General features: G+C 39.2%; 1 protein-coding gene across 1 annotated transcript in view; it reads left to right on the forward strand.

Annotated features, from left to right (window-relative positions):
* Window positions 1-23,673, forward strand: part of GFRA1 (GDNF family receptor alpha 1) — a 138,987-nt gene that overhangs the window by 107,119 nt on the left and 8,195 nt on the right. Inside the window, exons 7-8 of the mRNA XM_064717375.1 lie at window positions 1,261-1,439; window positions 23,474-23,530. Coding sequence (XP_064573445.1) covers window positions 1,261-1,439; window positions 23,474-23,530 — 236 coding nt within the window. The remainder of the gene's footprint in view (window positions 1-1,260; window positions 1,440-23,473; window positions 23,531-23,673) is intronic.

Here is a 23,673-nt window from a genome sequence, read left to right on the forward strand (position 1 = left end):
TACAACAATGATCTAGTTGAAGTTGCTCATTGCAGTGGGGCTGGACTAGAAGACCTTGAAAGGTTCCTTAAACCCAAACAATTCTGTGATTCTGTCATAGAATCATAAAATATTTCAAGTTGGAAGAGAGTCATAAGGATCATCAAGTATGATTGTATGAAACAATTGAAGGCTAATTGTAAAGGCCACTTGTTACTTTGAAAACTGGAAGGATTGCAGGTATTTCTGTGGCCATTCTTGCAATAGTGGAAACAAAGAGTTACTGTGATTTTAGGGAATACTGCTTTTTATATTGCCTTATTCATGGAAACACAAGAAAACTTATCATATCCCTCTTCCCACTTTGTCTCCATTAATGCAGCTCATTCTGGTGCTTTTTACAAGTTCTTCTCTTTGCATCTTGAAGTTCTGAGAACTAATATCAGAATAAAATACATCTTTTTCAGAAGAAAATTACATGTAAATTATTTTATAAGGCAAGGAATGGCACTGAGAAGAAGTGTTAATAACTTCCACATATTAGTCCCCAGTGAAACTGTTTGATTTCTTGTACAAAGAATTTGAAATAAGAAATCCCCAAATCCTTGTTGAATCCCCAAAGACCTGATTAAGAACTGTTTTTCTATTTGTTTATAAAAAAAAACTCCAACCAATTTACTCTTGCTATAAACACACTCTTTAATCCTGTGAAACTGTGATAAGCTTTTTAACTTTTATATTCTAAAGTTTTAGTTTAACCATGTTTCCCTCACCCAATTATGCAGATTTTGATTGAAAATGGTAAGGAAAAGATTGCCTTAGTTAAACTATTTTGTAGTTATAGGCATATTAGTTTTACTACAACAAGCTGTAGAAATAAATATTTATCCAGTTCTCTGTTTTTAGTTTGCTCTGTAGCTTCACTTGCCTGAATTAGGACATGACATTCAAACTGTATTTTAAATGTTGAAAGTAAATTTTTGAGTCTTTGGACTGGTAACAAATATGATTATGGTAAATCTTAAAACTTCTGTCAAGAATTACTGGAAACATTACAAAGAAGAGGCTGCACCAAATAATTATGTGACCCCAGATTTTCCATTCGTGTTTCTGATAGGTTCAAAAATAAGACGCATTTCTCAGCATAAAATCGAGTTTCTACAAATACACATTTAAAATGTAATAATAATAATAACAGCAATAAAAAACAACTCAGTTCTGCCTTTTGCCTTTTTTTTTTTTTTCTAGAAATAGAAAATTGCCTGTAATTTATTTTCACAGAAAATGCAATTCAGGCCTTTGGCAATGGCACTGATGTGAATGTCTGGCAGCCAATCTTACCAGTACAGACCACTACAGCCACAACCACGACAGCTTCCAGACTTAGAAACACAGGGTCAGAGACCACCAACAATGAAATACCCTCCCACAATGATTCACCAGCATGTGCAAACCTGCAGGTAAGAGAGTTTTGTAGTTCTTGTTGTGCATAAATAAAGCTTTCCATAGATACCTGTCGAGGAGTCTCGCACTGCCTAACTAGATGCCTGCCTAAACTGGAATATCTGTTTATTCCCATGGTGTAGCTGCAAGCTGCATATGTTGTGAGCTGTCAGACACTCTTATTTTAAATCAGGAACTTGCATGTCTCAAAGTGGACTTTATTGCCTCGCTGTCTCAGAAACAGGGGATGGTATTTAATTTCTTATCACAGGTTTGAATATGAATGTGGCACTCTCCAAATCCTGCCAGGATATGTCAGATTAAATTAATCCCTTGAGTACTCCTAATTCAGAGGGAGCCCTTAATGTGAGCTAGCATGTCCTGCTGCCTTCTTTCTTATGTTATTGGTATTAAACTCAAGAAGGTTTTTTGGCTGAGTAGGTCTGGATATTATAGAACATATGGTGCTGCAACCTACGCGTTGAAGAAGCTGGGCAAAGATAAAACTTTAGAATCAGGCACTCTGCTGAGCTGAGGTCGAAGTCATGATGTGATTTTGGCCCATGGCTGCAGTGACTTTCTTTGACACTTAAATTAGGCCATTGATAGTGGATCATTGATCCTGGATTTAGAGGCTCACCACTTGCTGAAGAAAGTTTTTGCAGCTCTTTGAAAGATTGAAGGACTTGGGAGAGAGAAGAAGACAGCAGAATCAAGGCAGGAAGAAGTCAGCAGGAAATGTAAAATGAAAACATCCTTAGGCCGGATTGGAATGGGGCTGTAAAAATTTCTGGTGGTTTAAATACAAAATTAGGTCAAGCAGGGATAGATCAGCTTGTCCTGTTTATTTTTGTCTTTACAGAAGGAAAATTGCTATGTGACACAAATATAGGTGTCCAAGCTTAAAGGTCTCAGCTGGTATTAAGATAATTTTTTCTGTATCTCTGGATTTCACTGTTAAAGCATTGATTTTTCACTTCCTATAAAAAAAATCACTTTGTTTTCTGAATATTAAATAGTTCCGTGCCCACTGAACCAGAAATATTTTATTTCTGAGAAGTATGTTTTGCTTCTTAATTTTTTCCTGCACCGCTCTCTCTCCTTCATCCTTTTCCAGTTCCTGCATCTATTTTGCATTGGAAAATTGTATCTGTAGCAACATGAGGGACATTTTCAGAGTCACAAAGTACAGGAGGTTAATGATAGAGGGTGCTGAGTTTAGGCCCTTCTGTTTTAATTCTTTTTTTTGCATTGATGCATTCTCTATTATTTAAGCTTTGTAAGTTATTGATAAAAGAGACAGTTGGAGGCATATATTGCAATTTGCAATAGTCATTTAAACAAATAGGATATGCTGAAAGAAACACAGGCTTTTAAACCTGGAACTTGGAATATCTTGCATTTAGAACAGGACCTTGATGGGATATTGAGTCACTTCATGTTATATTAAAAAGTTGTGTTATGGGAGAGATCACATTTTCCTTCAGTGTTTGTACAGCCCCCTGTAGAGTCTGGCCTCCAGATGCTACCAAAGTACACATAATAAATAAAGAACTGAAGAAATGGCAAGTGATCACAAATCCCATTGGATTCACTTGAATTTGCAAATGTTCATTAGGCCTGAATAGATGTTCTTGTGTTTTGAAAATTACTTAAATTCTTCCCTGTCCTTCCCCCTGTTACTGTGGCATTTTGAAGTCACATCCCACATGAGTTCATCAGCTCTGGTTTAAAGCTGTGCAATAACTTTAAGGGTATACCCCAATGTACTTGGCACAAGAAATAAAGGTTGGTAGGGAAATTAGGTTCCTTTAAATAAATGATCTCTGGTGTTTGGTAGAAACTGTAGATAAAGTCTGCACTAAAATGTCACTGAAGTTATGTGAACCAAGCAGTTTCATTCCTGTGAAGCACAATATTCTGTGCCTACCACTTCCTTCTGTCAGAACTGAAACACAAAGAACAAAGCTCTAATATTTTAATGCATTTTTCAAAAAGTAACTTAAAAACAGAGCCAAAACAAGCCCACAATTTTTTAGAAAGAAACCTATGTTTTTTGGACAGTATGGTGCCACTTTGCATGTGAGACTTAAACCCTAATGCAAATTTTATAAAAGAACTGGTATTCATATTGCACTTGGAGAAGGGTATTCATTCCAAGCCTCTCCTCCCATGAAAATATGCCTTTGTAGTGTTTTCAAAACATGAACTAGTGCAGCCAAAAGCTTTTTTATGTGCTTAGCAGCTGAGCTGAAAGGTTTCTAAAAGGCAGTATAGCCTGAACGCTGTGAAAAGTCAAATTACAAGCATCAGTCTCAGCACAAAACGACAATGGCAGAGGAGGGCTAAGGAAGTGGTCATTGAGATGCAACAGGGCTGCATATTCTAGTTAGTGGGTTAAAAAATACAGCCAAGGAAGAAAGAGCAGGAAGTGATTGATTAGTATAAATTGCCAGTGAAAGAAATACAGCAAGGGAAGAAAGAGCAGGAAGTGATTGATTAGTATAATATGGCTCAGAAATGAGCAATACCAACCTCCCGGGGCTGGAAAATACAGGGCACTAACCCAATCTGCCAGGAGCACCACTGACTGAGCAATTCTTGATGCATTTCTCTATGAATTGTTCAGAATGGTCATGTGAGGAGCAGGAGTGCATCCCTGGTTTTGTTGCTGTGCTGTGTTCCCCTGCACAAGCAAACCTGGGAATCTGAAAGGTGGTGAATGCCTGAAGAAAATCTGAGATATTTTTGTTTACCTGTGCTCAATATTTACTTCAAAAACCTGTTGAAGATTTGGAATTTAAAATAATGTTTATTTAAGTGATGCTGCTTAGAAGTTGTTCTTCATTTGAACTTACCATTGCTATGAGAATTTGCAATTCATTCTATTATGGGGTATTGTCTTATTTCAGATTGATACAGCAAAATGTTTATTTCTGATATCTGCTTGCTTTATATTTACATATGCATGGATTGTTTGAGATATTCTTTTTTTCTGTCCCTCAATTAAATCAGCATTCTGTCTTTGCCAGGAAGATGCTTGATTTATCCAGGAATCCTTTAAACTCTTTTTATGAACCTGACTTCTAACAGAATTTGCTAAACACAGTAAATAGTAGCTAGGTTTATATGAAATGCTAAATTTAAGTATATTTGAAGTGCTTGACATCTTGCAAAGAATCCTCAGCACCATATAAAAATGACATAAAGTATTGTGAACAAAAAGGAAGATGAATCCCAGCAGCATGTTCCTTAGACAGGCAGATTTTATTAAGTAATTGCCAACCCTATAGTTTTTTTTCCTGGTGGCTTCACTCTGATGTTTTCTATTTAACTGACATATATGTTAATCTTTCATTTTCAGTCATAACTTGCATTCAGTATGCCAGTCAAAAAATGGTTCTGGTCTTCCAGTCTCATGTTCTACCCCCACTGCCTGAACCATCGTGTTGGATTATTTGAAAGGGACAAAAGAATGAGTTTGGATGTGTACTCACACCATGTATTCTTCAAAAAAAGGCTGCCTTTCCATTTAGGAGAGATGGGTAGAACTGAAGGATGATAATGAAATGAACCTCAAGTGATAGATTGGACCAGTTGTTCCTGGGTCATTGCAGAAATAAATAAAAAACTCAGACTCCCACACTGGGTTTCTATAATATTATAAAGGATGTTTTGCAAAAGACAAAAATTGTAGAAGTCAAGATGGTTGAGGACATTTAAGTAAATATATGCATCCAAGTCTTGCTAGCTAGCTCCATACTTTGTTTTCCCATATTTATAATGTCTTGCTCTTGCTTTGGATATTCAGCATTCAAAGAGAAATTAAGATTTTTGTGCTTTTGAAGAATGTAGCAATGGGGAGATATAATTGAGATCCATGACCCTGTGGACTGAAGGCAAGTCCAGTATGTAAATGTTGTTGTGCTCTCATCGGCAAAATTTAAAAACTATGAGATAGAAATTGAAAATATCAAACATCAAATGTGGGGAGCATTGGGAAAGAGAAATCTGGATACTTAAATATATCAATTCTTTCTATTGGCATGTAAGATTAGTGGATGTTTTTAGCAGATGTGGGCCATAATGCAAGCTACTCTTCCACAAATTCGTGTACTACTTGTGATTTAAAAAAAAATACTTCTAATGGTGAATCCTAGGACAAAAACAGGAGAGAGGGCTCACATTACTGTGAGGAGAGCAGGAACTAAGTGTGACTGAGACTGAAAAGGACTCTGCTTTTGCCCTGTAGATCTGTCTGTGCAGACCTGCAGCACTGTGCAGGGAGCTGCTAATCTGGTGGGTTAAGTACCCTCTCTAACTGCTTAATGCTGCTTCCCAGGTGCTAAATACCATTATTCAAAGCATTATGTAGATGTTTGAAGAGGGTTAAAAGCTCCAGTGCAGCATTCTGAGGATCAGGACACAGCAGGTGTGGATCTCCACGGGCTGGTAATTGGGTGGTGGGTGAGCATAAGCAGGAAGCACAGCAGTGTGTGGGTGAGGGAATGGCACAACTGCTGAGATGGAGCACTGGGGTGGAGACAAAGCTTGTTTTATCCCCTGAGCACCACTGTTAACTCACCCATACACCTGGCACCCTCTTTCCCCCATCCCTCACACAACCTGTGAACTTTTTGTGATATTCAAGCACAGATTTTTCCAAATGCTCCGCCTGCTCCATCCCTTGGGAAAGTCCTGCTTGGACCTCTTCCTCTGGGCATTCCAACTACATAGAATGATATATTCTGGAGCAAAAGATGGACAACAATATAAAACTCCCAATGCTGTGCCAGAGCTAAAAGAAAGGAGAAAAAAAAAAGACTTAATGTTTTCTATGAAAAGATTTAAATCTACCTCCTGGATTTCCAGGATTAGCTGACATAATGGGGTCAGCCTGCTGGTAAGAGTGATTTAGAGAACACTTATTGGCAGCTTTTCTGTTAAAAAAGCAATGTCTTTAATTTGCTTTAGTGGCAAGTCCCTTGTACCTAAAGAAGTGCTTTGTGTATACAGATTAAGATCTGACAGCCAGGGCTAACTTAAAGTTTCATCTTTAATCTTACACTTCTAATTCAGGGAGCACTAAATGAAGTTCTGTTTTGCCACAACAGATACTGCTTTTTCCATTGATTTCATTGACACTGGTTTCAGGGAGGTTAATCCTTGTTTTCTTCAGCACCATGCTGGAGTGGGTGCTCAGAAAGTGTGGATGTACAATTCCCTGAGACTGTGGTCATTTACTGCATGACTCTTGCCAGATCCAGAGGAGGTGAGGGGAACATTGTGGAGACACGTTGGGGTTTTCAGTCTGTGTGCAAATCCTGGTGTTTCCTGGCAGGAAAGCAGCCCCAGCCCAGCTGCCTTGCTGTGGATCCCAGTGCCACAGCCTGGTTTGCAGGGAATGTGTGTTGTGTTTGTGGGGGGCCCCATGGCAGGAAGGAGTGATGCATGTGACTCCATGCTCTTGGAAGGCTAATTTATTATTTTATTATCTATATTATAGTAAAGAATACTAAACTATACTAAAGAATACAGAAAGGATACAGACAGAAGGCTAGAAAGATACTAAAGAAAAGTTGTGACTCTTTCCAGAGCCTTGACACAGCTTGGCACTGATTGGTCATTAAGTAAAAACAATTCACAGCAGAAACCAATGAAACAATCACCTGTTGGTAAACAATGTCCAAACACATTCCAAAGCAGCAAAACACAGGAGAAGCAAGTCAGATAATTATTGTTTTCATTTTTCTCTGAGGCTTCGCAGCTTCCCAGGAGCAAAATCCTGGGCAAAAAAATTTTTCAGAAAATATGACAGTGACAAATGTGCACACACACGTGTTTGTGTTCATGGTATGGTCGTGTGGGTGCTCCCACTCAGAGCAAGACTGAGCTTTTCACCTTCTTTGCCAAAGAATTGCAGGACCACACAAGATAGGTTGTTTTCAAGTTTGTTGAAATCCTGCTGAAGTTAAAGATGTGCTTCATACAGCTGATGAATGTCTAAGTGCAGGGGAGTCCTTTGCCTCCCTTTTGAGCAGAGAGGAGCAGTGAGGGGATGTGGCCAAGGATCCAACCCAACAGCTCAGACACACCAGTGCTGCTGTGAGACATCAGCCATCAGTAGTCAGGAAAAAATTGTTCTCATTTACCAGGCTTGGTTGAACTTCTGAGTTGAACATCAGGCCCCCTTACAAGATCAGTTATGATTTGTGGAGTGAAATAAAGGCTAAAACTTTACAAGAGGAAAGTAATCACATCTCTGTTGTTATCACCAGTGCTTAACACTCAGTCTCTTTGGCATGGAGATCTCTCGGTAAGACTGGACCTTATATTTAATGATCAATACTCTGATTTTTAATGCTTGAAGTTGGATGTAATAAACTCTTCCTGAAAGACAGTGACATGGTTTATGTTGCATATTAGAATTACAGTTTAAACTGTGGGTTTCTGATTAGCATGCTTTTCATGAGACCAAAATATTGTGCATGTATATTGCTGAAGAGCATAATACTTCAGAATTATTTCATCAATGATAAAATATTTTATGGTTCATTTAAAAAAAAAGTTTTAATAGTCTGAGCGTCTTTAGTGTATTATAATAATACAGCACTTTATAGCAGACTGTAAAACTCCAGACTACAGTTTTAGGAATTTTGCAATTTTGTTTTATAGTTTAATAATTGTTCAATTGAAAATGAGTATGAGGTTACTAAAAACCAATTTAACGACTTTAAAAAATACAGCTTTGTGAAAATGCACTACATACTTTTACAGAAAATTGAAAAATTTTTGGAGAGATTATAGTTTTTATCCTCAGAAAGAATTTTGCAAATTATTGCTACTAAAACCAGATTTGCATTTGCAGTGTTCCCCTAAGCTACAGTTGTTTCTGTGTTACACATGAGTATCCTCTTAGAAGAATACAACAGAAATACAAAGTACTAGAATAAACCAGAATCAGAAAATTTGATCGCATCAGATAAGCCAAATCAGACTATTCATTGCCCTTGTTATTACTTTATGTGATTCTTCATCATATTGAAGGTATTCCTAATGTCAGCCAACTCTAGTTCTCAATCAAATCCCTAGTCCATCAGGCATTTCCCTTTTAAAACAGATAGCTCGCTACAGTCTGCAAAAAACAGCCATAAAAAGGATTACAGTATTATAAATTAATTTTAAGGCATAACGACCACCAGTAAAAATTCTAGGTCATTGCATTGTGATGGTACATGTTTAATCATATTGTCTTTGGAAGTAGAGTTCAGAATATATTGTGCCTTTATGGGACCTGACAAAGTGCTTTGTTTAAGACATATTGTTTGCTATTAGCAAATATTAGGTTTTAGTCATGGCTCTGCTCCCATCTCTACTTGCTGGAGAGAAAGAAGCTCTGGTTATGCCAGCGGGCTGACCCTGTTCCCAAGCAAGAGTAGGCAAAAGGGATTTTTCCACCAGGTTTTTAATGGAACAGAAACCAAGAGTAGAAGCCTTGAAATCTTGAATTCTTTTTTTTTTTTCCTACAGAAATAGCTCTCAAGCAGTCCTTATTATACACCAAAATCATAGCAGTTATCCCAGAAACTCCTAATGAAAAAGTAGTCTTGGCCTTAAAAACCCAATTAATTGCTGTTAACTTCAGTGCAGCTATCACCTTATAGCCTCTACTTGTTCTGAAAACCACATAGTGTATTTGAGTGCTTCAGAAACAGTAAATCATTTGCTATTGTAAACTATGTTAATGCATTAGGTTATCCTCAAAAAATGTATCCACAAAGATTCATGAGGAAAACCAAAGTAAAAGGCTTTATCAGATATAAATATATGAGATAATGAATACAGTTGTCAATAGAGAGATGTTTCTTGCTAAGGTATGAAAATAGCTCAGCAGTTGCCAGAATTGATCAAAATTTAACACATAAAATCTTTATCAGTTCTGCCATTTTTGCAAATAATTGTTCTTCCCTAGGTAAGCAGAAGGATTTCACAAGACTTCTGTAATTGAAATGTACTTTTAAACACTTTTATTGAAGTGGTATTGACAATTTTGTTTTGTAGTATGATGGCTTAGGACAAATGACAGTGTGGAGGCTGAATAATTCTGGGTAATGGAGCATTTTAGTCACAAATGCATGGAGTTTTATGAGTTACCTGCTTTCTCTCTTGGCGGGGGATGGTGCAGAGGGGGTGAGAGTTTGGGGGAGCAGGGCAGCAATTTGTTGTACAAACTCCTCATTCCCTGGAGGGGAAGGCTCACTAACAGAGGGACCTGATGAGTTGTGCACAGCCCTGGTCAAGGGTTTGCCTTGTCTCTGGTTCCTGAAATCCCCAGAGGTGGGAGAAATGTTCCTGGATCCTGGAGCAGGGGTGTGGGGCTGCCTGCCCCAGAGTTTTTCCCCAAAAGTGTTTTGCCTGAGATTTCTGTGACTCCTGGGTATATGAGTGGGTAGAGAAGAGCTCACAGATGGGAACTACATTCACATTGTGCTGTAATTTTCTCATTTACTGTCACCCTTGGTAGCTTTTGAAGCCTTGCAGACACCACTGGACACTGTCTTGGTGATCAGAATGTTACTTCTATAGATGAGCTATCTATTTCCTAGAGCACAGCAAACCTGTGCTTTTTTCTGGGACAAGTTGGTGATCATATTTTGTCCAGTGTTACAGAAAAGTGTCGATTGGAGTTCAAGGTCTTATGCTCCCTGGCATATCTACATCTGAAACCTCACTTCCAGTTAGCCATTAGTCTTCATTAGATCCTTTTCTGTCTTTTTTTTATTTGTTTGGTTTGTTTGCTTTGTTGTTTTTCTTTTTGTGTGGTGTTTATTTGTTTGTTTTCCTTGTGGTTTCGGTTGTTTTGTCCTCTCTTCTTGCAGATCCATTCTGTAATGTTTGGACACTCAGCTGCCTCATAGACTTAATTTGCTATGAAACTTATTTATATTCTTTTTCTGTATTTTCTTTAATGATTTAATGGCTAAATGCAGATTCAGGGGAAAAAAACCCACCAAAATCTGCCCCAGACTAAGCTGGAAGGGTGTTGAGGCTGTGTAACCCTGGAGCAGTCTCTGTGCTGGGCTGGGCTGCCCTAGGAGAAGGGACACAGTGGAGAGGGCACGGGGGGTTGTGGCCATACTGGGGTGCAACTGGGATTGGAGTAAATCTTCATTCTGATTTGGGTGAAATGTCTGAATCAACCCTGCTTCCTTATCCTTGATTAAGGAGGATGCATTGCCTTCCTCTGCCAACAGCAAACCCAAGCACCTGAAGTATGTTTATGCATATAAAGTAATTTGATTTTAAAGAGGCAATCACACGACCTAATCAAATTCTGCTTTTGTTTATACACTTGTAAAAAGGGAATAACTCCACAGTTGTGTATATTGCAATTATCCTTAAGTGTACATTGTAATTATCCATTACCCCTTACATGTATGCACACCGTTCTTTGATATTTCTGTGTAACCCAGAGACTTAACATTCTTAAAAAATAAACTACCCAGACTCTCAGTTGCCATGTGGCAGATATGATCAAAATAATTTCAGGAATAATAAAGAAGACTTTTTAGGAATAGTTTATTCTGTGTTACCACCAGCAAATGAAATATAGAAAAACCCAGTGGAAATTAGAGTGCAATAATAAGTAATCATTCTAACCCATACATTGCTGCGGAGACAGCATAGCTGCAAAAATAGTACAATGTTGAGGAGCTAAAATTTGGAACCTTTTCTATAGCATTCATTAATTTTTCAAGTAATCAAACCAAGTTTATAGGACAGAAAATTAAACACAATCTTTTAACAAAATTGACTAATCTATGCTCCTAATAAAAAAAATTAATTACAACAAAACAGCTGAAGAGAAATTTTTGTTCTGCTTTTATCCTTTCTGCCCATTTTACTTCCAGTCTTCACTGTACATTAGTAATCGAATACTGGGAATAAATTACACCCTTTATCTCCTCCTTTTTATGCCCATGACTCCTAATCAGCTGATTTACCTGAATAATAGATCTTTATGTTGCATCAAACCACCTACTCTACAGCGTTTTTCAATTTGCTGTTGAGTTCCGGAACATGAGACACTGTCACCGATTTGAGCTCCTTGCTGTCAAAATCAATAGGAGTGCAAAATGTTTATTTTAGTCAGTACTTTGGAGGAGAGCCTGACTGTTTCACACCAAATCCTGTTCCAATCAGTGAACTTGGCCCAATAATCCCACCTCAGGTTAAGCCCTGCTTGTTTAGCTCTGTTTGTGAGTCACAGGCAAACAGACTGATGTGCATAACACAGAATATTTTTCATAGGTTCGCTCAGCATGCTTCTTGAAGAATTATAGGCTAATCCTCCCTCATGTCTTTCTTTTAACAGAATTAGGTATTCAGGCAGTAATTTATTAAATACTGCATTACATGGTGCTATAGTTTTCCAGATTGACATTTTCAGAAGCCTCAAGAAACCTCTGATTCAAGGCAAGTTACGCATTACCACATGACCCTAAACATTTGGATGTTCTGAATTCATCCTCGGATTTGAAATGTGTGCATTTGAATTTTTTATATATGTGGCAGGTAGGGTATGTACCAGGCAGGCTCTAAAAAGCTACCTGCAGCCCTAAGTACCTAATTTGTGCAGAGTTGGATAAATGGGCATATAAATCAGGCGTCCACACACAAAAGCAGAGCAGTTACAGGAATCTGTGAAAACTCATTCCTAAATTTGTGCCTTCACAAATGTAAAAAAGATGATTTGATCAGAAATATTCTGATGGTATTCAGTATGTTTTTTATGAAGGCTTACCTTCAGTAGGAAAAATAGTGCATTAACAGTTGCATGTATCTTGCCTGGTCTGTGGTGATTTCTGTGTTGCTGTTCTGCACACCTCAGTCACATATGCACTGCCATTGTCTGGTCCTCAGGGTGAATTTTGGGGTCTGTTCCTGCAGAGACCTAGCTGCTTATATACAGTTTCAGAATCCAAATGCAAATGCAGTGGAAAATAATTATCCCTTTTTTCATATTGGTTTTGAACTTTGAGAAATTCTTGCAACTGTTTGCAGAATCCTGCTCTCATCAAGAGTTCCTGTTAATTTTGATTAAGGTTTCCTGATTATTCCTAAGGACTCAGTCATGGGCATATGCAGAGAAGAAATTCAGATTTTTATAGGCACAACTAAACAGGTTTAGATAAAAAACACAGTCTGTGTGTACCCAGAGAACAGCTTAATGAGAATACTTAGGAATAATTAATTAGGCAGAGGCTTTTCACCTTCAGGCTGGTGGCTCATGTTATATTTAGTGCCAGTGCAGCTCTTTGGAAAGTGCCCTCAGTGAGAGAGAGAGCTCTGCTCTCTGGGAGCTGAAGAGGGTCCATGTCCCAGGGACAGCCCCTAAAATGCCAGTTGTTCTGGCTTCTGTCCCTGTAACAGGGGACTGGACCCTGGTGTTCCATGGACATTTAGAGAGAGCAAATGGCAAAGCTTTGGCTCCGCATCATGTCCATGCCAGCGAGACACATCTGCTCACATGTGCTCATCATCTGCTGCCCCTTGTTCTGTGCAGAGCCTGCTGGAGTGCAGCTCCATCCGTCTGTGCCCAGCAGCTCAGCAGTGGCATGTGTGCTGCAGCCACTGAATGGGAGCAGCACAGACATCCCAGATCCCTTCTGAGGATGCTGCTCTCAGTCACTAGAGAGCCTTGGCCTGTCTTGGCCACTGAACATTTCAGCCCATTTGATTCACTTCTGACTGGGACAGCTCAGGGGTGCAGAATCAGCACTGGTGTCCAGATACAGCAGCAAATGTGAATGTACAGAAGGTACTGTCTGCATCACACCCATCCCTTGTTTCCAGCAATGCTGTCATCCTGTGACTTTCCACCCTCTAATCTGTAGGTGGGAGTAACACAAGAAGCCAGCTGCTGCTGTGGTTGGGACACAAACAGTTGTACTTCTTCTTAATGCTTGTATTGATACTGAAACTTGCTAGGAAGACAAAGCTGATGCTAGTGAGGGATTAGATGCATCTCACTAGGTAGATCACAAAAAACCACCCCTCACTTGCTCTGTTTTCTACTTCAGCTCCGTCCAGAACTATTAATAAAACCATTATACATTCAGGGAAATATTTGCTGCCAACAATCATCAGTCGAGATTCTCTTCAGATAGCATTCCTAAAATGTTTCTCTAGGTGAAATCTTATAATCTCTATCTCTTGTGTTCCACCAAAGGATATTAAAATTTGGTAGCACAAGACACCTTCAAGATTTTTCTTGTAGTGTTTGCAGTAAATTTGGAAAAATCTGAGGCTAGAGTGGGACTGTCCCTTTTTGACAGAGCAGCTCATCTCACAGAAAAGAAATGAAGGACATAGGAAAACATCCTGCATGCTTTGTGATATTATAAACCTATACCCCATTAATTCCCCAGTCTCTAATGAGGTGCACTGCCTGAGTTTCAAATTAGTGTCACTTTTGTGCGTTGAACCTGTCCTGTTTAGAGAAGAAGTGCTTCAGAACCACCTCCTCATTTCCAAACTGCTGCAGAATAGTTGTCAGTATTGACCTGAGCTAGATTAAACAAGCTACCTTGGAATTTCAGTCTGTATGTCCCATTAATAATCCCCTGAACTATCCAGTCTACCACAATTTAATTCTTCAAAAAGTAGGCAGACTAGTCACAACTAAGCTTCTAAAACTACTTCCAGCTTAGTATGGAAACATTTCAATATTTACCCCAAGTGATGTTGATCTGCATTACTGACATTATTAGCATTCATCTGTTTTTATTTTCCAGCTTATTAAATGTAAACAAAAATTTGAGCCTTCTGTCCTTCTGTGAAGAACTTGTGTGATGAAACAAAGAAGGATTATATCCCGTGAATACAATTTTGCATAATCTGGTAATCATTTGCATAATCTGGTCATTATAGGCACAGTTTTGTTTTAGTGGGGCTGTAATTGTTAAACATCTAACATTCACTGTACTTTTTTGTGTGTAAGAAAATTTTTTCAGTGATGGAAAAAAATCCTCCATGCTTCTTACTTTTCAAATTTCAGGCCAGATATGCAGATGAAATTAGGAAGTTGCTTTTGATTTCCAGTTGGTGCTGCCTGGCAAGTGGAGAAATTCCTGTTGGTGTGGTGGGCAGTAAAAATAAGGCACCTTTCAAATAATGCCATGATTCTGCAGAGATCTCTTACAGGAGTTTCTGTGCTTTTTTGAATACCTCATTAATTACAGTGTGGCTGTTTGTGAGAGCATCATTCATGTGTAAATCAGGGATATGAGGAAGGCCACTCTAATACCATCCATTAAAGTATGGTAGGATAACCCATTAAAGAGAATTACTGTCAGGGTTTCACTGATAGTATTTCTGAGAAGGGGTGATTTTTCTTTCCCTCACTCACTTCAGCAGGGGGAGAATGAATGTTGGATGCTACATCAAAGTCTTTCACAAGTATTGAGTTTTAAGATCCATTTTGCAGGGGCCTTTTAATAACATTTAGGAAGCTGACAGGACAAACCAAGGTCTAGCTTAGCTAATGGAGATCTGTGAATGAGACCAATTGGATTTTTTTTTTTTTTCAGTCATGACTTAAATCTGTTGAAAAATACGCTTGTCTTAGAAAATAAAATGCTAGTAATCCAAATTCTATGATACTAATTCACTTTTTTTTTAGAAATTAAAATGCCTCCAGAATTATTAAACAGGGATGATAGTAATGAATTTGAACACCTTTCTGCAGACATCTGAAGGGTTTTATTCTAATGAAAATAAAAATAGGTTGTCATAGACATTGCTAGCAGCTATGCTTGAAGTTGTCTTATATTTCATATTAAAAAAGATCTAAAACATTAATTATTTGGGTGAAAATTTTCATGTTATGTGTATGGTTCTAGCTAAATTCTTGAGGAATAGCTGCCTATCAAAGCCACAATACACCATAACCTGGGGTTTTTTTAAATACTCGCCTTGCTAGATTTGATTCCACAATTAAAAAAAAAAACATATTTTTATTCTAAATAGTATTGTCAGTGCTGGAAAGGAACTGAGACAAGTACTGCAGCAAGTTCACTACAATCGCAGCCCTGCCAGTTCTAAGGATGCATCTGTGCACCTGCAAAATTCAGCTACAGGATTAGAGAAGGGAGTGAATGCTTTAATTTTTTATTTCAGTGGCACTTCTGGAGAGCAGATTGTGCCAAAAATGCGAAATTCGCTAATTAATCCAAATCACAGCTGTTCCAGAGTGGATTATTTTAAAAGAAAAGAACTACCCTCTGAATCATGCCATGATTTAGTGGGACTTGGGTGCACCACCACACAACTGTGGGAATTCATATGTTGGGCTTGAAATGTGCAAACTAAACAGTGGCAGAAATGGATGGATGGACACAGGGTGGGTGCTCAGATAACTGGTTTCTTTTACCTTTTTGTGCAAGGCTTCTTCACTGTTACTTCATTTTAGCCTTTGCCTCTCTGTAATTGCAGGAAGAGTCACTCTTTACCTGAAGTGTTTTCACCCTTTTAAGGCTTTCTGCGTTTTTTGTCTCCATGTAACCATGCCAGTACTCACAATGCACACGTGCACGCACGTAGTGTTAACAGAAAGTCCTGAACATTTTGATGCACTTAACAAAAAGCAGATGCTCATGGTCGTTCCCTTGCCTTCCCTTTTAAAATTTATGAGTGAGGGCAGTGCTCAGAAAAGCAGCAGTAATGCTGGCTGCTCAGGCTTGGCCTGGCACGAAGGGAAGCTTCCTGTCGTGCTGAGGCTCAGCCTGGTGTTCAGGCGAGCTTGCCTGATCTTCCCTTCCAGCTGCAGAACCCCAGAGCAGCAGCCCTGCTCCTGCCAGGGCACAGAGGCAGTGCCTGACCTTGTTTGCTCCATCCCTTCACCTCCCACAGCAACAACTGGGAGCCTCAAAGGCTGAGCCATCGCTGAGCATCCTTGCTGAGCATCCCTCCTGCAGCTCTGCTCTTGGCTGTGGAGGCTCCCTCAGCAGAGTCCTGGCTGCAGCCTGTCCTGGGGTGTGATTGCAGGGAGGGAAGCTCTCCAGCCAGCAGCAGGCACAGGGAATTCTGCCTGCCCTGGAGCCCCTGCCCAGGCACTCCTGGAGGTGTTGCAGAAGCCCTGCAGGGGTTTGGTGCCTCTTTCCAAGGCTCATGAGCACAGAGCTGCTGTGCTCCTGCAGTAGCCCTGGCTGACAGCTGCTCAGGGCTGCTCCCACCACACTCCAGGGCACCACGGCTAATTCAGGAGGCAGCAATTTCACCTGCTGCCAAGCTGAACAGCTTTGTTCTGATATTCAGACACGTGGGGCCACATGCTCCAGCCTGGAGAAGTGTTGTGGGATCTCTTGTGCTTCTATTGACTTCCCTCAAAATTCCCCTCTTCTAACTGGGACTGCAATGGCTTTGTGTTCCTGCTGTTTTTCTTCAGGTGCTCTTCACTGTGCAGCAGCCAGATGCTACCTGTACCTGCTGTCCACGGCATTGGGTTGATCTCTGTGGTGAATCACTAGAGAAATTCATTTTAGTAATAAAATCCAAAACAACTCACCTTTGGATTACATGGATGTTTAGTTTTATAACTAGAGAAAAAACCCAACAACCTAGGCGGCCTGAGATGTTGAGATATTAACCTAATAAAACTTATTCAGTCTCTGCTTTTTAGTATTCTGTTCCCTCCTCTGCCTTTCTTAATGCAAAAATATTTGCTTGCAGCAAATCCATAAAAAGACCATATTAGGAGAATTGCATAATATCCCCTAAAAATAGGAAGGAAGAATCTAGGACTATAGAAATTCATTTGACTCAGCTAAATGAATGACTGAACACGAAAACAAAATTGTTAGCAAGTTACTGTACTGCCATGAAAGGTAAGTCAGCTCAGTTGTCTTGGCTGGGTGTCATATTTTGTGCTGTGCTCACTGGGAAACTAATTGCTTGAAATAAATATTTGAAGATCTCCATGTCTGGTCCTTGTAAGCTGTTTGATCAGTTTGGTGTTTTTGATAGGATCTGTTTTTTATAAAACCTTTAAGATTGCTGTTAGGCAATTTCAGTGCCATGTTATCCCAGCCAAATAAGTGCAGTGAGAGATGGAGCTTAATGAGGTCTCATGTTTATTAACATAAGGATCTTGGAATGGTCTAGCAATAATTAATATAATATAGGTCATCTTTCCTTCCTTCCACGCTCTTTTCAGCCCATTTTGGGATGATTACTTCCAATTCTTACTCCTTCAATCAAATTTTCTAAAAATTTGCAAATTGAAGAAGTTGAAGGGAGTTTTCCCTCTATCCATATCAGACTTTATCAACTCTTCTGCCCATTTCTTAGATTTCTGAAGTGGTGTCTGCTGCTGTGTGTGTTTCCATCTGCATCTGTCAGTAGCCCCAAGGGTCTGCAGTGTCTGTGAGACCTGAGCTGGTTTGAGCTGTTGTTCCTCTGCAGTCTGGGCAGGAGATGCTGTTCCCAGCCCACCTGGCCTGTCCAGAGGGACTGGGTGCTTCTCCCTCCCTGCTGGCTGCAGAGCTGGCTTTACCACAACAAGGACCTACCTTTGCCCCTCTTCCAGAGGATTCCTACACACCTTCTCTTTCCAGGCCAGAAAACAAACTGCCCTGCTTTAAGGTTGCTCTCTCTTTCTTGTTTCTCATGTTTAAGTCCTCAAATCCAGCAAGAATTTATTAATGTTGAAGGGGAATGCTGTAAAAATCCCCTCAGTGTGTGTTTTCCCAGTGCATATTTGGGCACCAGGGGATGCTTGGTTTACTTTATTTAATGTGTCTCAGCTGAAAATCTTGTGATTTGCTTCTTTCTGTGCTGAGTGTTATCTGTGTAGCTCTGGAGCATAGTGCCAGTAATGTCTTCATGATGCTTGTTTCTAGAAGATACTTTCTTCTCTCCACAAAGTGTCATGACAGAACTGCAGTGCTTTTATGCAGAATGACAACTGATAATTTCATGCCCCGAGCTTGTATCTGGAGGGTTGATTCAGCAGAGAGGAAAAAAAAAAAAAAAAAACCAAAGCAGAAAAAAGATCTGGCTGCTTTGTTATAGGACAGTGCAGAGCTGCTTGTTTTTATAGCTTAAATAGCTCTGCACTCTGGCTGCATGGTATGGGTTTCAGAATTACCCTGTGCTGAATTGGAGCTTTATTTCACTAGCCTGTGTCTCTGACCCACACTTTTCTTATCTTCCCTGTTGAAAGTAATTATACTCCAGTGTGGCAGAGTACTCCTGTGCTAATAAGAAAATACTGTTGTCACTTGTGATAGATGAACCATCCACTTAGTGAGCACAGAAGAGTTAAACTGATTGCATTTTTACAGTCTGTGTATTTCTCTGCTTATTGTTTGTGTCCTGCTGTTGGGGAAAGCAGGTTAGTTGCATAGTAAATCTCTCTAATCAACACAGGAGAAGAACAAAAAGAACAAACACTCATTTGTTACAGCTACTTTAGAAGTGTGGTCATTTGAAGGATGCATTCTGGGAGATTTGTCCCTCTTCTTCAGAAAGTCTTGTTAATATTGGCATAACTAACCAGGATCTCAGGAGAGGACAAGGGCTCTCTCATTAAAATTAGCTGTATAAACAGCCTACCTAGCACATCTCTGTCCTAATGATGCTTCTGTTGCCTCTCCCTGTCCAAGCAATACGTTCCATAAAGCTCATAAATAGCTAAAGGAAGGGGCTGGGTTCTGAATTTGGGTGCTCACTCTGTGCCTGTTTGCATTCAGAGCAATGCATTCAGCTCCCTGTACATCCTTCTCCTTCCCTCCCTCCCATGAAAGCTCACCTCCATTTGGAGACATCCCCAGTCAGAACTTTTCCTTGCTTTGGGGAGCAGAAATTGATGCTGTAGTGAACACATAAAAATCCTGCTGGGTGACAAGCCCTGAGTGTGAGTGTGACTCCTGGTGAGACACTGCTGCAGTGTTTAATGCTTTCATTAACCATGCAGTGCTGGGATTTGCAAAGCTGGATGCATAATTGCAAGATTGCATTTCTGGGCATAAATTCAGGGCTGTAGTGTCTGCAGAGCATGGACCCAGAGGGGTTTGGGAGATGGAAGGCAGGGAGTTGTTTTAGGAGGATCTTACGATAATTGTTAGGTGCAGGGCAAGAGAAGACTAATTAGGAGCATACAATTAAACTCATCTAGGACCAGAAGGAAACATGGAGGTCCACAGAGTCTTCTGAAGGAGAAATGTCTCTATAAGCAATATTTCTTTCCCTTTTCAGAAAACTACTGGGTCATTTGCTAATCCTGATTTAACTCTCTTTCTAGGAAAGAAGTAAAATTTTGCTTCTCATAATGAGATTTTGGTTTTTTTCCTGGACATACTGTTGGTTACTCTGCCAGCCCCTGACCAAGTCCAATATTTTTGTTGTAATACTGAAAGCTAAGGGTTTTGAGATCAAAACAAGGCTTATATGTGACTAGCAGACACGATACTGAAGCTCATCAGGAGGTGCTTAAATACAATTATCTCTAAATGCCATCTATTGCTTGAGATGTGCTGCTACAGTGAGGAGATTCTCTGGGAAGAGGGGTATTAATTTTTAGAAAACATAAAAGCTTAAGTGAGGTCAAGCCTGTTGGCTGTATGGATGCAGCTTTGCCAGAGTAGCTCACATTAATGAATTACAATTCCCTGCAAAGCTGGACTAAGTGTCAGCCCATTTATGTAACTTTGTTTTACAGACTGAGATATGTCACAGCTCAGTGTGTCATTAAGTAAGTCATTAGCAAATGCTATTTCTCCTCAGTAGAAAAGAACTCATACATCTTTGTTAGCCACTTATTTTAAGCTGGTTTTTCTTCACTGTTTTTTAAAATCATTATTTTTATAAGCCCAGCCCTGCTTGTTTTTTTTATTTAATGATGGAGTCCCCATAGATTTATTTTAATATAATGCTGTTTATCATCAGATAAACAGCTGTATATTAAAATTTTTAAAGAATACAAATTTGAATATAGACTACTTAGCCATTTGTGTGTGCTCCCTTACTCCTGTGGAGTTAGGTACTTCCAGAACATTTGAAAATACCTTCTTGCCTGCTTGGTAGGCAAGCTGGGTACCTGAGATGGGATTGGCAGTGAATCTTTGGCATCTTGCATAATGAACAACTCTCAATTCCCAAATTAACTAATGGTGCAGTTATTCCAGAATTGTCTGCAGCTGTACGTGATGGACACTCATTTCTCTTGTTTAAATTTTTAGGATAATGGAAGATGTTAGAAAGTAAATATCTGGCTGCAGAGGGTATCCTCTTTAATTCAAGTGCACATCTCCCAGTCTGGGTCTGTTTCCACCAGGGCTACCAGCATAACCTCTAAGCTCTGATTTTATTTTTAATCTCTGATAAGGTGTTCACTCACTGTAGCACAAAGAAAGGGTTCTGCTTGGTGTAGAGCTATTTCTGCCCAAGACAGCGAGAATTTTCCCCTTTGGTTTTAAGTAAAGGACATTCACTAAAGCACTCTCTTCAACATGTAGGTTTGGGTTTTTATCCCATTATTTGTGATTTAGTGGTGCTCTGTTGTATTCCAGTAGTGCAGCCTATGCCAGTATTTCCATTATAACCCATTCTCACAGGTTTATAACTCAACACTAAAAATGTACTCTTCCAATTTGAAACTTGGCATATAATGTCTCATCTCATCCTCAGAATGACAGTTTTTTCTTTCTGTTTGCCTTCCTCCCAATAAAAGGTTGCATTTTTGTTGTATTTTTAAATAGAAGATACTGTCCTTTCTGCTTTGATAAGGGAAAAGCCTGTCTGATTATTAAAATTGCTTTTCAGTGCTAAGAGAGGAGGACATTTTAATAGAGGATGCATGTGAATAAGTGTTGTTGATGTTACAATGTCTACAATAAGTACATGGATGCCAAGAAGTATCACCTTCCAAATGAAAACCAGACAATGTTTATCAAAATGATTGAAAAGGGGCTTTTATGGTGATTTTTTTTTTTAGCAGTTGATTTTACCCTTAAAATAGTGTTCTCAAAGGTAGATATGTTTTAGCTGCTGCACTTATTGTTTTCAGACTGAATGAAATAAAGGAAGACTTTACTGCATATAGGCAAAATAATGATGTTTTTCTCTTTACTCATTTGATAAACACAGTACAAAAGGCATATAAATTCTGACTTTGGTGTTGAGACCAACTACCAGGTGTAGACCTGTAGTTAGCACAGTGCTGTCAGTCCACAGCAGGTGTAAGCAGTGTTTCAAATAAACAAACACATGTGGGAATAGGAAAGTTAGCAATAAGTGACCAACTGAGAAATAAGAGGCTTGTATGATCCTTACAGCCTACACCTTCAGGATCTGAACCTCTGATCCAGAGGCTTTATCTGAAGCCTCACATTCCAATTCAAGGTAGGATGGGTCTTATGGACATAGGAAAATCAGGATTTAAATCTAGTTTATCCTTCTTTACCTGTCTCCTTGAAGCCAGCATTTAGGAGTTGAAAGGTACCCAGTTGCCCTTAAAAGAAGTTTCCTGTCCTCTGCAAACACAGCATGAAGGCTCCACTGTGATGCTTCTTTTTGTTGTAAATTTACTTCCAGGCATTTCTTTTTCCATTTAGACAGGTAAATTTATGCTTCCCATAACCACTTTAATAGTACTAATTAGTAGAGAGGGTATGTGAGAAGGAAATTTTACAGAGGATGTTTGTTAGTAAATTGAGCTATTATTTCGTCATATATACAAGAACTATCAACATGTATTCAGTATGTATTATTACTATAGCTAAGCTGTCTTTCTCTTAAATCCCAGCTGTTTCACTTTTTCAGTTGTCTGTAATGTGTTCATGTATTAAAAGCAGAGGATGTGCTTCCTAATATGAACTTCAGTTCCTTCATTTGAATTCTAAAATCAGTAATTAGGTCAAAGACTGTTTTGTATCCATTGGCAGAACCAGTGGCTCTCAGATATGAAATAAATATCAGTATGTGGAACTGAATTTTTGAGGGCATAAAATCAGACTGCTCAGCACTTTCTCACATCTGCTTTAGTCCAGGCCATCACTGCCTAAACCACTGAGATTCTGCAGTGCAAAATGAAAGCAGCACTCTGAGATTCAGATCTTCGTTTTTTGCAGGAAATAAGTTGCAGGTCCAACAAAACTTCCAGGTGGAGGCACCAGATGTGCCCAGTGCAGTCAGGAGTTTTCTAAACCCATGTCTTCTCTTACAAGAACTGATTTACCTCAGCTCAGTTACCTGCTATAAAAGGGTGCTCAGTTTGTTTCTGGAATTTACAAAAGAACTGATGCTGAGAATCACTGAAGTGCTCAAGTCAGCCACAGCACTGTTTATTGAGAGCACCTCCACACCTTGGGGATTGGAACTGCCCTTGTAGAAAAGCAGAACCACCCAGCCCAGACTTGTTCACTTGAGGAGTGGAAATATTAAACACCTCCTGCTGCTGGACAGAGTGCAGGCTGCTGCTTCCAGTGTGGATGATGTCACCTGAAATGCTTCTTGCTTGAGTCAGTGTTCTTTTTGCAGCTCTGTAGAGGAGATTCTCTGGCAACCATGGCATATATTAAAATAATATTTATGTTTTTATCATAATATTTGGGAAAATTACAAGAATCATTAAGGATAAAATACTCCTGTGTTGTATATTTTCCTAAAACTGAGGTATATCATAGATTATTTGTTAATATGCAGTGGTATTGTGATAATTATTAACTGTCACATTTCATTTCTTCTCAAGAATGTCCAGCAGCATTTTTAAGGGGCCATAGAAGAGCTAACATGTTCTCTGTAGCTGATGGCACTCATCATTGTAATTACTAAGTACCCTTAGTTGACTGTTGGAAATTTTGCTCTAAATTCAAATGAGAATGTGAATGTTATTGGAAAACATGCAGTTACATTTGGAGTTTATTTGCTAATAATGTGCAAATCGTTGTCAAAATTATAGGATTATGACAACTGATGCAAATTTATCTAAGTGCTTTGTGCTGCTGGAAGTATAAATTGTACTGGGAATAAAATGTGTATTTTTTCATAGGCACAGAAGAAGCGAAAATCCAATGAATCTGTAGATACAGAGCTCTGTCTTAATGAGGTAAGTGTGGATCTTGGATATTTGACAACACAGGTGCCTCCCCATAAGAACAGACATTCTGAGTCTGTCAGGATTCTCATGGGCTACCTCACACTTGTCTTGTCAGTTTTGTTGTATTTGGATATCATAATCCATTAAAGAAT

The sequence above is a fragment of the Zonotrichia leucophrys genome, chromosome 6, assembly GCF_028769735.1.
Source record: "Zonotrichia leucophrys gambelii isolate GWCS_2022_RI chromosome 6, RI_Zleu_2.0, whole genome shotgun sequence".
Lineage (NCBI taxonomy): Eukaryota > Metazoa > Chordata > Aves > Passeriformes > Passerellidae > Zonotrichia > Zonotrichia leucophrys.